The 12,433-nt window shown below is 45.5% G+C and overlaps 1 protein-coding gene across 1 annotated transcript in view; it reads left to right on the top strand.

Moving 5' to 3' along the window:
* The window catches only part of LOC146198542 (protein amalgam-like), an 86,460-nt gene that overhangs the window by 29,753 nt on the left and 44,274 nt on the right, over positions 1-12,433 (top strand). The window contains exons 5-7 of the mRNA XM_084591928.1: positions 473-588; positions 1,608-1,815; positions 8,323-8,478. Of these exons, the coding sequence (XP_084448054.1) occupies positions 473-588; positions 1,608-1,815; positions 8,323-8,478 (480 nt within the window). The remainder of the gene's footprint in view (positions 1-472; positions 589-1,607; positions 1,816-8,322; positions 8,479-12,433) is intronic.

The following is a 12,433-nucleotide window of genomic DNA, read 5'->3' as shown; positions in this document are numbered from 1 at the left end:
TTATCACAAATTCCGAATGTATTTTTTTTTTATTTTCATAAAATATTATTATGAATATGTTATACAAGGGCACAACATTGAAAGAACATCGAGTACAGATAGCTGCTCTCCTGCGTCCACTTGCATACCTTTTGCGTACAGAGGGCGCTAAACTACGCCGCGTAAAAAATCCCAACAATCGCCGACAGCATGTGCGCACTATATCAAAGAACCCTAGGGATCGCCTTCCAGTGGCTGCTCGTCCACTGGAAGGCGATCCCTAAGGCGCACATCGTAAAATCCTCAAAAAGTTACACCTTTTCGAAAAGGATCATACCCCATCAGAGACCTGGCTTCTCCCCTGAGAAAGCACATTCAGCTCCGCACTCCAAACCTACGCATCGAATGGGTGTTCGCTGAAGCCAAATCGTAGACTCTCCATTGGAGTGTCGGATTGAATGCTTCGACAAAATTTGCTTCGTTTTTCTGCCAGATGAAGTCATCAGCAAGGACGAGCCATACTTCGCTGAGCCGATACCCAGCCTCACGGTCGCCGCTGGCCGCAATGCTGCGCTAAAGTGTGTCGTCGAAAATTTGGGCAACCATACAGTAAGTACACCTCTGCGCTGTTTCCGTTTAGACACGTGGCTGAATGAATACATAAAGGCCCTCAGCACAGTAACTCATTAACTCATCCCTGTATTCTAAATCGGCCTAATAATTCGGCTGTTTTAAAAATGGCATTTCATGCTTATACTGGTCGCCTGCCGTCTCTTGTCGGCTTGAACAGCTTCGAGCCTGCAAGATCATCGCGGTAGCATTATTTGGTTCCTTGAAGCATAGAAATAAGTTTTAAAGAGTATGCCTAAGTTATCGCTAGAAACGGTTACTACGTTGAGAAACTGGAAAAAATTAACGGAGCACACTGTGCCATTGTGCCTTCACGGATGTCCTGGCGAGATGTAGTGGCGACTTCGTGTTATGCGCAGTTTCTTCGGTCACCTCGCTCCGCATGCACTTGCCATGACACGCAGCGTTCTATATATAAAGCTTCAAGGTGTAAGCGCCATCAAATCGTCCTGTCTTTGCACCCTTCTTAAGTTCTTACGTACCTTGACCAAAAGGTAGATAGTCATGAGGTCAATAAAAGCCAGGTTTTGGAATAGAGAACAGGTACGTTGAAGTCATGATTTTGTGAACTTCAAGTGGTAGGTGCCTTTTCTCCCTTTTATCAGCGTGCGCCACCTACCACAAACATCATTCTTAGCTAGCGGCTACCAGGAATATTGTTGATTTGGTTGGTTCATAGTTTCACATGTCAACCTATACATGTCATCGAGAGAAGACAGGTGTTATCTGAAGACTGCGTTCTAGTTGTGGACACAGCGCTTAAGGTGGCAGCGTTCGCGGAGGCCAAATGCTAAAAGCACCAGCAGCAGCCTTGACCACCTCCACACGTTAAAAATGGCGAGCTGTAACTACCCAGGCGTAACATGGCAAAGCAGACGAATGGACTGTACGAATCTTGGCTGTCGTCCCGTGAAAAGAGCGTATATATGCAAATATAATGCCACGCGTTGTCACCCGACATCGGATTCTGCCGTGCCTTGATCCAGCGCTGTGTGCAGGTAGCGTGGCTGAACGTGGACAAGCAGACCCTGCTGGCGCTGCACACGCACGTGATTGTGCAGAACGAGCGCATTCGGGTGAGCCACGCGGGCCACCGCGTCTGGCAGCTGGAGATCCGTGACGTGCGCCCCGACGATACCGGATACTACATGTGCCAAGTGAACACGCGCCCCATGAAGAACCAGGTCGGATACCTCAACGTGGTCGGTGAGGAGCGGTTCGCCTTCCTTGCACGCGCCTCCATCCTTTGTCCTGCAGATGTCCCCTGATTGTGCTGCTAGAAGGCCGTGAAACGATTATGAACGTGGAAAGTCGTTCAGTGCCGGTTGGTTGGTTGGTCGGTTCATGGGAAGGGAAAGGCGCAGTATCTATCACACTTGCTCTGTGGACACCTGAACCGCGCCATAAGGGAAGGGATGAAGGTGGGAGTGAAAGTGGATAGAGAGAAAGGGGGGCCGTAGTGGAGGGCTACGGAGTAATTTCGACCACCTGGGGATCTTTAACGTGCGCTGACATCGCACAGCACACGGACGCCACTTCGTTTCGCCTCCATCGAAACGCAGCCGCCGAGGCCGGGATTCGATCCCAGGAACTCCGGCACAGTAGTCGGGCGTCTTACCACTGCACCACCCCGGCGGGGCAACGTTCAGTGCCGGTGAAGGCGTTTTCGTGTGCCGTGTTCACCGAGGAATAAAGGCGTTTTCGTGTGCCGTGTTCACCGAGGAATAACCACTCAAAGGAGGACCAGAAGGAAATGAAAAGAACCAAGTTAAGAAGGCCACCCAAAAAAAGTCATGCACAAGCCGAATGATCCCATTATGCGCTAGATGTAGCCGAAGCTATCGTTGCAAATCGCGTTAAGGCTGTTTCACTTGCAAGCGAAAACGTTGTAGCGATTTCTGCCGCCTCGACGCAAAAACCTGTTTTGAGCTGTCGCGGTGGCGGCTTGAACGGCCATTTTCGCTCTGTCGTTGTCGCTCGCAACTGTGTTCGCTCAATCGTTTGTATGTGAACCTGTCTTCACAAGTACACATCGCCTTGCGAGTATACTACCGAGAATTTGTGGCAGCGGTCTAGTTCGCTTGTATTACCACCTGGTGGTGCATCGTGGGCTTGGAGTGGACAGTGAGGAGGGCACTGGGAGGAGAGGGAAGTGCAGAGGTGTGAGGTGGAAAATTGAAGAGGGGATTGTCACTTGAAGAATGGTAGGCGCTAACTGCACACATTTATGCATGTCTCTCCAATTCTTTACCTCAGCATCATTACACTCGTTATTATTGCTGTCTCTTGTTCTTCTGCTCTGCGGCGGCACAAAGTGGAACAGTGCTCGTTCAAATTTTGTTAGGTGATACAGTGCGGCACATAATGGTTGAATGTGAGGTTTGACGTCCAAAAGCAACATGGGTTATGAGAGACACTGTAGTAAAGGGTTCCAGATTATTTTCGACTCCCTGGGGTTCGTTAATGTGTACGTACATCACACACTACCCAGTCACCATGTGTTCCGCCTCCACCGAAACGTTGTTACCGCGGCTGCAATCGCACTCTTGTCCCTGTGCTCAGCAGTCGAGCACAATATAGCCGTTTAGCCGTCGAGGCGGGGCCAGATTTGTGTAAAATCTCAGCATTTTTATAACAATCAAACGTTAGACGAGACACCGAGATGCCGTTGGCTTGAACATACGAGGATCACGCAGCACCTAAGCCCTGTGGAAAAGATTTCGTTATATGCGCAATTAGTTACACGCACGAAAAAAGAGGTGAGCACACCAGTTGCCGTTGAAACGCCATAGGCCCCAAGGCTTAGGGCGCCAGCCAGGACTTGTGCTGAATTCCTGATAGTGTTTTATAGCACTGCACTTTCGATCTAAGTGTAGCAGTTCGCGATGTTTAACGATGGCTGAAAGAGGCACCTGAAAACTCGGAACGGAAATGCTATTAGGTTTCTTTGTTAAAACAAGTAGCACACTGTACAAATATAACGAAATATAAAATGCATGGTTGGATGAAGTGAGTCCAATGCAGAACAAGCTGTTGGTGCGATCTAATGGTGTGACATGAGAGAGGCAGCCCCGAGTCGATGTCATATGCTCTATTGTTTGAGTGATTTGTCCCAAGTGCAAGCAAAGACGGGACCTGGGACATGCTGACCTGTATGATGTGCATCTATGCTCAGTCCTGAGGATTTGTGCGCCTTTGCCATCATCTGTCAATATTAAGCAAATAATTGAAATCTGTGCTTGAAGTGCTGAGTTGCGATCGCGTACTCAACGAGGTATTTTATTGTAGCCTTGGTGCAGTTCTCAAAATCTGCCAGAATGCATAGTCCTGTACGTGTTACTCCGGTTGAGGCCCACCTTCATCGACAAGCAATACATTTTTGATGCTGATGTCTTCGGTTAGTCGACGATGATGGAATTGTGAACGGGCCAGCTTCATAACAAGTTTCGAAATACGTGGGATTAAAGCATGTACTGATATTAGCATACTACTACTTTACTAAGCCAGGGCGATCCTGGCCAGAACAGAAAAGTCGGGTTGGGCGTAGGGGCACATTGTCCGTAGCAAGCAAGTCGTAAACATGACGCAGTGTGCAACCTATACTAGGGAGGCAGCGAATCTGATTCGAATGCCGATTCCAATGACATAAAACATGTTTACCACTGTTGAGGCGTACAGCATACGCTTGGTGCGATGTTTGGCTGTGAATCACTACGAACAGGAGGTGCCTGACGTGGGGCGCTCTGCAGCATTTCTACGTCACGGATAGCTAAAGGGTCAGTGACAAAAAAAAAAAAAAAAAGAAAAAGAAAAAGAGGGGGAAAGAAAGAGAGAGAGAGAGAGAAAAAGGAAGTGAGGTCACCTGAGAAGTTGTAACCATTTCCACCGTAGTTGTAATTGGTGCAGTAATACCTTTCGCCAGTGATCCTTCCGCCAGGGTTTCTTCCGTCAGCGATGTTTGACTCGGGAAATATTTCACTTGTACGGAGCAAAATTTCCCGAACTCGTGTTATGGTCTTTCCAGTTGTGATGTATGGATGCGAGAGTTGGACTGTGAAAAAGGCTGACCGCCGAAGAATTGACGCGTTTGAATTGTGGTGCTGGCGAAGACTCTTGAGAGTTCCTTGGACTGCCAGAAGGTCAAATCAGTCGATATTGTCGACCATAAACCCTGACTGCTCATTGGAGGGTCAAATTCTAAAGTTAAACCTCAGCTTCTTTGGTCATCTGATGAGAAGAGAGGAGTCGCTGGAGAAAGATCTGATGTTGGGAAAGGTTGAGGGTCGCCGCGAAGGGGTAGGCAGCGAACGCGATGGTTAGATGGCATCCTCGAGGCACTGCAGATGAAGTTATGTGATGTTAGGAAGATAGTGAGAGACCGGAAAGCGTGGCGTGACATGGTCCATAGGGTCACGAAGAGTCGGACACGACTGAACGAAAAAATAAATAAATAAAATAATAAAATTTCCCGAGAATGTACTTCTCTCGGGTTCGCAGTGAGTTTAATGAGACGTTGTTTTGCTTGTTTTTCAGACTGCTAGAAGTTTTAAACTTCTGCAGGGTAAAAAAAAAAAAAAAACAAACAAGGAGGATGACTTTTTAGGCCAAGTTAAAGGAACCTTCCGTTAAACGTTTCCTGATTGCTGCCTCATGACATTCCCGAAAACGTTGTTGCTTAGCAAAATCTTCTGTAAGGTTTTTTTAATGAGCCGGATAGAGACCAATTAGTTTCAGCCATGAGCAATTACCGAACGCTTCTTCTTTGCTGGACACATAAGCGATAGCAAAAAGGCATCTTCAAACCTACACTACGTGCGCGCCATCCATTCTGATGGGATAGCGGTGCCATCTCACAGGAAAGGAACGAACCGGCGCAGCAAGATCCCTCTCGATCGATGGAATCCAGATGCCGCTGCTGTCCCCAAATCTCTTCCCGGCTTGCTCCCGCATCCCGCTCACACGGTCTGGCTATAAGCTGCTGCCATCTGTGAACCGTCGGCAAAGCCATTCCTAGACCGAGCGCCGCTGCGCGCCTGATCGAAGCGCTTCTTGCGGGGCCTCCAGGCGCGCCACTTTTGATCAAGGCAGAAACAAAGTTCTTACATGAGCAGTTTTCGCCTTACATATAAGAATTAATCGACACTTCTCTGATTTTATTGCGTCATACTTCTCACTTGCGGGTATGAGTCGCAGCTACACATAACTTACACTGTCTTATATCCAATGATACAGCAAGATTCCATTTTGGTTCTCAAAACTGCCTTCAAGGCGCACTTGTAGCAAAGGAGTTTTATTTTGGGAATTTTCTCCTTTTTGGAGAATTTTCAGTACTACTTGGCACCTGAACGAAGAAGAAAAAAGAATCTCGATGAGTTTTCAGTATATTTTAATAATTGGGATTAAAATGAGGGTACTTATTGCGGCTAGGGATCATTTTGGTCACGAAGGTCACGACCTGGTCAAAGCGCACACATGTTTACAGGGGCAACGAATAAGGGGAGATGACGTCTTCACGTCTTAAGGCCGGTGCGGAAGACATGTATTATGGCCGTCCTCGAGTGTTCCAATTTGTGGCAGTTGCTTCTACTGCCATTAGGATTTCTTGTGCGCCCACCCTTTCTTTTTGTTTTTCAGAGAGCCACAAAAAACGGTTATGAATAAAGGGCGACATGGACAGTCAGCACTGAGTCCCACAGTGTCATTAGTTTGTTGATATCACCAGCGTTCCCTGCAGTTGCTTCGTTGTTGCGTGCGTTACTGCCGCATTTACGACTTTCCTGAAGGCTCGGGCAAAGTTTAGTGTGTCGGGAAAACGTAAATAGAAGCAAACAAATACTGTTTCAGATATATTTTTTTTCCCCACTTCTCGAAGTTGGCCGCAGACGCAACCGACCGGCTAGTTTAGAAATAAGAGCCGAGTTTAATGTTTAACTTTGAAAATAAAGTACGTGATACGCATTCACTCGAATTAACTACGCGCTTGTTTCCTTTTCTAACGTTCAAAACTGCGCTTTGTCTGTATAAAACTTGAAATAATTCTTTACATCCTTCGTGGTGGCAGTGAACATTCCTTACGAGTCTCCCTTGCTTGAAATGCATGTTGTAGTCCGGAAAAAATAGAGATACGCGCAAAGGCGTGCATCAGCCAAATTCGTACATTCATTTTTCCTGAGAGTCAAATTTTTTCATGAGCATAGCCTTATGTAAGGCAGAGAAAAATCAGGAACTTCCTGAATTACTGCTGGCGAACAGTACCCGAAAACGGGATTGTTTAAAGACGTGGTAATCATCGGTGTGTGTTGCGCCTTCAAACGTCACTGATTTACAGTAGTTAGTCGTGTGCGTATTCATAAAACCTTTGGGCGTGCACGTTATCAGTAAGAAGCTGTAACTTGTAGCAGAATATATATACAGATCAAAATTCAAGAGTGAAAACAGAAAAATAATAGATATTAGACAGGCCACTGAGCTATACGTATCAGCTACTTTACAAAATGTATTGCATTTGACGAATTGTCGCCAGTTGGTGCCTTTTTTTTATTCACGCGAAAAAAAACGCGTGCTTTGTTGAGAAGAATACAGAAGTCGCATCATTGCCGTAAGCACCTAATCGACGCCGAAAGTTTCTTGGACATCCCTTTTAATCGCGAGGCAACATTACAATAGTCTGAGACATTAAAATGAACATATTGACGATAATAATCTAACGTTTTTTTGAGTCGCAAAAGCTAATTTGGTTTTAAAGTTTGTCCTGAGCTCCAAGCGAAGAGGTAAGTGTGCTTTAGGAAACCACTGGGTGGATTTCCACAATCAATGTGAGAGAGGCGGGGGACGCTGTTAGATACTCATGAACATTTGGTAGGATTGTTGTTTTACTGTAACGGGATAAGCTTCCGAGACGCAGCAAAATCTTGCTTTCATTGTTTGTCCTGCTATCGAAATCACCATATAAAACTAAAAGGTAGTGTTTTTGGCAATAAATAGCAAAAAACCGCATGCGAACCGAATGAGGATCTGCCGACATATATTGATTATTGATGTCCAAGCCTAATACGCACGATGCTCGCAGTTTCTGGGTGTATCTGGCTTTGCTGGTGTGGACGCGCTGTCATCACGTGTGCGTTAGATAGGATATTACGTACGTACGATAGTGTTGCAGAGCCAGTCGAAGGCTCTTACTTGTGATCTCGCACCAATTACTATTGTGTTTCTGGAGCCTGGCTGCTTTGACAGAAGCACGAAATAAACAGCACGAATATAAATATCGAAAGAGGACATTTCATGTACGCTCGACAATTAATAAATAGGAAATTCGGAACTGCTTCCTTCTGATTGGTTCTTTTCTATTTTCGACTCCTTAACTGCCAGTCTAACAGTGGTTTTTCTCATTATTTTTCTAGGTGATTGAAATTCCCATGTTTTCAGACTTCCGATTTGTGCGTACTATGCACGCTGGAAGTAGATTCAACAGATTCAATTCTTCTCGCGCCTGAACTGAATTTAAGCATTGGGAAAAGAGTAACAATTTCAATCTTCACTGTGGGATTTGCAGCAAAGCGCTTTGTTAGTGAAGAAGGCGCGCTATATACTTTCTCGATTTTTTTAGCCGGTCCACATCCACTGAAGATAGGCGGTGTCTTAGCTTTTCCTATCGTTCTTTCTTTCTTGCGACCACCTCCCGTGTTTCGGCATCTTCCTGGTCCCCGAGAACAGTGGCGCCGTACTTCGTGGACTCCTTCGGACCCCGCAACCTGACGGCGCGCGAAAACAACAACGTGAGCTTCCGGTGCGAGGCAAGCGGCAACCCTGAACCAAAAGTCACCTGGAGGCGGGAGGACGCACAACCATTTCGTATCGGCGACCAGAAAGGTACTGCGGTCACTTTGGTCCGACCGGGTGTGTTTTTATAAACCAGTGCTTTTGAATGCGGAGCAGCCTCGCGAGGATGTTGAATTTAAACGAGAACGCATGTGCGTATGCTGATGCACAACGGCTTTTGTGCCTAAATGTTTTGTTTTTGAGGTACGTGTCTGTACCATACTGCGATATACAGCGATTCTCCAGTCACCTCAAGACAAGCTCGCGGGTACGCAGCAGGCGTTACGTCGGCTGGCGCATGTGCGACTTTCTTAACCCACACATACTATAATACGCCAGACAGCGATGTAAATTCTCTAGAGGGCAACAATATCCTCGAGAAGTGCTACATATTTTACTTGAGTATTTTTTTTTTTTTTTTGTCTCGGCTCAAGTTTTCCAGTGTTTTCATTTTGATTGATCATAGGTGCTCTACCAATCAGTTTTATGGATCACCATCGTCTGCCTAATGTACTGCTTTCTTATTCTTATTGTTGCTTTCATTGCTTCCTGGTTAATTTATTGTATTTTGGTTTTTGTGCCATTTACTGTGATTATAACTGCGATTATCTCATGCTATGCTTTCTATCCTGTTTTGATTTCTAGGTGTGTGAGCATTGTACTAAATGTTTTGTCAATTGTGCGTGTGTTGTAGGTGTGGTTTTTGACCGTTATGCCAATAATTCAAGCCTGTTTCCTTTCTTTGTGTGAAAAGTAGCCGCCATGACCTCTATAATGCACTAAAATACCCTTTAGCACCCCCTTCAATAAAAAAAAAAAAAGCAAGAAGTCGGAATAGCTGTTTCTGTTGCAGCGCTTTCTAAACTGTTGACCAGACATTTCGTATACACTTTACAGATTGTCTAAGCTATTATAGACCAAGATAAAAAAAAATATATACACCGAAGCGTTCTTCCTCATTTCAATCAAGCGAATGTTGATATAGATTATGCGGAGCTTGGGAAGCAGTTTTTCTGCGTAGCTTGTACATGAAAAGTTAGCGTACGTTAAATATTTTAATTTCTAAGCATGGCTTCAGACGCATAGGCATGAGTACGAAAGCTGTCGTGCGCCGCAAAAATGGTACAGTCCTAGCTGGCTCTTCAGACGAGGTAACCTTAGCGTAGCAATTTTTATTGGACAATTATGAAAGTTGGCAAGTTTAAGAAATAACATACCTGCTCGATGCGCAGCGATCACTGCGCTCTCATCGGCGGCTTGGCAAAACGCTGCCAGATTCGCGCTTTCTGCTCTTCTCACGGCATAGCCTGGCTTTGCTGATGTTTGCGAGATGAACGTCAGCGGTTGCAGACTGCGCACTTTTCCGGCGTGTTGGCTGAAGTCGCTGCTGTTATTTCAGAACCGTGCAATGCAAAGTTTTGTTGTAGGCTACGCCGAAGAAGCAAATCGGCCAAGCTGCACAAAGTGACGGTTGATAGCGTTGTAATCGCGGTGCATTCAAGCGCACGGAGCATACTGTCACTTGCATTTTTTTGCAAACTTCGTAGGCTTTCATTTTTGTTGAATAAAAAGCGCTGCACTACGCCTATCTCGTCAGAAGCACCTGGAGCGCTTAGTACCATATTTATAAAGTTAATTATTGTCTGCGAAATAAGTGAAAGAATAAATAGTAGCTGGAAATTTACATATATAACAACATTTGCTTAACTTTTTTCGGTAGAATGCTTTTTTTTATATCTTCATCCATTTAACGGGGACGCGCTGTATATATTACATTGTCTCAGCGGACCGCAAGGAGGACTTGATGGAAAGGCTTTTAATTAGGCTGCCGACAGTCCTGCATTGCAGCTTCTTTCGCCTTCAGCACTTCGCTCGTGTTCTCCGGTATCACCGTCTTTGATGCAGTCTAGCGTTGAAATTTCTCCTCCTCCCAAATAAAGGATCGCCAGAAGAGAGGAAAATTAATTCTGGTATATTCGGTCTGAATAGTACGGCTTTGGATGCAGACACAGTCTATAGCCAACTTAGAACGAAGCTTACGAACAGACGGCTTAAATTCGTCGTATCTAAAGTTCCTAGTAAGTGGACTTCCCACAGTACCACTAGAAATACCAAGAGACAAAAGTAGCGTTTATGTCTCGAAGAAAATATATTCTGCGCGTGTGGATCTACCAAGTATAGCCTTACGGCGGCGCTTTCTACGCTGTCCGCCGATTTCGTCCCTACCTAACCGAGACTGCTCCTATCAGTCTGCTGAAGGGGCGCTAATCACGCTTGAAGCAAGAAGGAAGGTGGCGCCATGCCGACTTCCTCGTCATCCCGCATATAGAATTCTGGGTAAAAAGCAGAGCTCCTATTTCGCAGTCAGTGCTTCATCAGTTCGTAGCTGTGTCGGCGTCCCAATCTTCAGCAACAGCGACACCTCAGGTGACACCAGGTCCAAGAACCTGGGCACCAATAATGCGCTGTCAGAAATGTAGATGCATTTAACGCTTTCGGTACCGACCCGTAGGCCGTATTGGAAAAATGCATTATGATTTTGATCTTTCTGCAGTGTCGTGTGTCGTTCCTGTATTTAACAGGCGCTGAGACTATAGGGCTTCGCGCGTGCGTGAAAAACGTATCACGTCACTGGTGTCACCTGTGCTATATTTAGTGTTGACTGCACGCGGTGCACAGTACAGAGTGTCAATAGCTGATTGGGCAGGCGGCTATTGCCGCACGGTCGGCTGGGTCAGCAAGGTGCATCTAGTGAATTGCATCTAAACATAAGAAATCGCTGCTGTTAGTTGATCACTGATCATGTGAGGTAGCCACTCGATTACAGCGGCGATGGCAGTACAGTTTCCTGTCCTTCTCGCAACCACCGCAGTTATTGTCCTACTTTAGTAGCTTTGACGAGAGGGCATTGACTGGCCTTGGCTACGGGGCCAGGGAGAATCTTCTGGTCTCCGGTTGCAGGCAGGAAGCGCAGGTTTTCCGACATTGGCGCGGAATTTATGACGCCTCACGGGTCCCTGTATCTGAGTGGCGTAGCCACATATTTCGCCGCGCCTAAATAAATATTCGTTTATTTCTGACTACAATCTTCCTTTCGTTTTAAATTATTGTCCCTTTCGTTGAACATGTTACAAATATTGTCTGATTTTGTGTATGCTTTTTGTGCCCTGCTTGTAACAATCTCGCCCGGGATTGACACTATTCCTAAATAAAATACTCAAATGTATTGGTATTCATCCGGAAATCGATGTAGGCGCAGTCACTCTTCCTGAAGCTCTGAGGTTTAGAGATACCAGTGGCCGGGTGAATAAACCTGCAGCGGAAGCTAGCAAAAAAACGATTGGAAGATTGGTGGCTCAAGAGCAGAAAAGTGACATAATGTTAGTAATGTAGAAGCAAAAATTCAATAAATAGAATGATGGTATAGTTAACCAATCTAAAACAATAATTAAGATATAGGGGGGAAATGAGCATGATAGCAACTGCTACCAACCCGTTTCAAAGGAGACGCTCCTATATTCCACCCATCCCACCCATTGTTTATATTCCGCTTAATTAGCTCACAAATATGATAAATATGCCAAAATCGTTAACATTTCCTTAATAGCCATGGGCTATATGGAGAAGTTAAAAAACAATCGGTTTATTTTTTTTTTATATCAAGTTACCTTCCTACGGGGTCCTTTCATTCCGGTACATAAGGAAATGCCGCGGTATATTAAAAAATGCCACTTGACTGCGCTCATGCGCTGCCATATAGCTCCGCTGCCAAGCGCAAGTGAGCAAACGAAACCTGGGCGTAAACTGGGCCCAGGTGAACAGGTAAACTCGCACTCACACTAAGGTGAAATAAAAGTGAGCGAATAGATATGTTCCGAGTTTCAATAAAGAAGTAGAAAAAAATGAAGTACGAAATGCCTTTTGGGTGTACATTTGAAAGAAGAACCTAAAAGAAGTAGGCGGTATACGTTGAAATGGACTCGACGACTCACTATCCTCGAGCGCT

This window comes from Amblyomma maculatum, chromosome 2 (genome assembly GCF_055883805.1).
Source record: "Amblyomma maculatum isolate TAMU_Amacu chromosome 2, ASM5588380v1, whole genome shotgun sequence".
Classification (NCBI taxonomy): domain Eukaryota; kingdom Metazoa; phylum Arthropoda; class Arachnida; order Ixodida; family Ixodidae; genus Amblyomma; species Amblyomma maculatum.
This window is presented reverse-complemented; position numbering and strand designations above follow the sequence as displayed.